The following is a 1,611-nucleotide window of genomic DNA, read 5'->3' on the forward strand; positions in this document are numbered from 1 at the left end:
ACCTAATTACAGTACTTAAGAATTAATAGTTGTATAAAAGGGTCTTTTAACAAATAATATTATATCCATATATGTATAAGTTAACCAATTACATGGAACAGAGAAGAACACTTTTAATTGAATAATCAATTATCACGCAGAAAAATATAAAAGTTAACTAATTTATATTACTTTTTTTTTTAAAAAAAACCTTTATTGTGTATATATTTATTTTAGAGGCTTTTTAAAAAATAGTAATTAAAAAAAAAAAAAAAAACAAACCCTATACCTTTATTCGAAAAAACTACTAAAACACCAAAATCTATTACAATTAATTTTTTTAGTGTAAATATCTTTTATTATTTGTTTGGATTCATTAAGTTCATAAATGAGTTGTTGTTTATATTTGTTAGTAGCCAAGGGTCTTAATTTATTATTTTATTATTATATGGTCTTGTTTTTATCTTTTGGACGATGATAGGTGTCAATTAAGCATTGGAAATTAAAAAATAATTCAAAGTAATAAAATAAAAATAATATATAAAAATGAAAGAAGTTGAAAAAATGGAATAAACAAAAGAGAGAAAGGAAATTAAAGTGCTTGCTTTTTGAAAGGTCTAAAATACCCTCATACATGGGTATAAAAGAACAAAGACATCGCCTACTTCAACATCTCATCCTCCATACTTGTAACCAATCAAGGATCTTTATACAACATTTTCCCATTCTCATCTTTATTTCTATATCTCTATCTCGTTCATCCAAATACTATTTTAATGGCAGGCCAAAGCACACACTATGTGGCATATCCAAGAGCTGCCTCAATAACATGGAGTGATGACACTCGATACTGGAGTTGGGCCCCCGCGGATTTTTGCGGGTATATAATCTTGAACTCAAATTTAATTTGTTCATTAATTCATATCTCATGCATTTTCATCTATTACTTTTGTTTTGATTTATAAAATCATAAACTAGTTATTAGATTCAACTTTTATGAGTATGGATTATGTTGTATTATATGTTATTTTTGTTCTCTCTCACACCATGGCATTTAAAACCTTGCAGCTACCCAATTGAAGAAGCCCGACTTTTGCAAGTATCTTGGCTCGATTGTCGTTGGAGCATGGATTCATCTAGTTTCAAACAAGATCTTTGGTACAATGTAAGCATTGAAGTAATGATGGCAAACACCGCGTCTGGATGGGATATTCCACTTAACCTTGAAATCGATATGCCAGATGGGAGTAAGCAAGAGTCTCAAATAGTATTGGCGGGCAAACAACCAAATGTGTGGTTCAAGATTCCATTAGGTAAATTCATAATAAGTGGTTCTGTGACTAGTGGGATACTTCGATTTGGTTTCTACAATCATGGAGGGCATTGGAAAAGAGGGTTAATCGTGAGAGCTCTTTCCATTCAAGCATAAAGATGAGTTTCAAATGATATGTTAACAGAGTAATAGCATAAAACACTAAATAATAAGACCTTTTGCTCTACTTGCAAAAACTTTAAGTTTAAATGGGTTCTATTTTATCTATGGTAGATGCTAAATATAATGTAACACAACATAAAAATATATAAATAAATAATATGACCTTTTGCATAGTAGCAATAAGTTCAGTTTAAAAA

The 1,611-nt window shown here is 29.4% G+C and overlaps 1 protein-coding gene across 1 annotated transcript; it reads left to right on the plus strand.

The window, feature by feature from the left end:
- The first annotated feature begins 639 nt into the window (after positions 1-639).
- On the plus strand, positions 640-1,611 carry LOC127150808 (lectin-like). Its single transcript, XM_051089447.1, has 2 exons — positions 640-859; positions 1,048-1,611. Exons 1-2 carry the CDS (start codon positions 756-758, stop codon positions 1,406-1,408), a joined length of 465 nt encoding a protein of 154 aa, XP_050945404.1. The 5' UTR covers positions 640-755; the 3' UTR covers positions 1,409-1,611.

Source organism: Cucumis melo, chromosome 9 (assembly GCF_025177605.1).
Source record: "Cucumis melo cultivar AY chromosome 9, USDA_Cmelo_AY_1.0, whole genome shotgun sequence".
NCBI lineage: Eukaryota > Viridiplantae > Streptophyta > Magnoliopsida > Cucurbitales > Cucurbitaceae > Cucumis > Cucumis melo.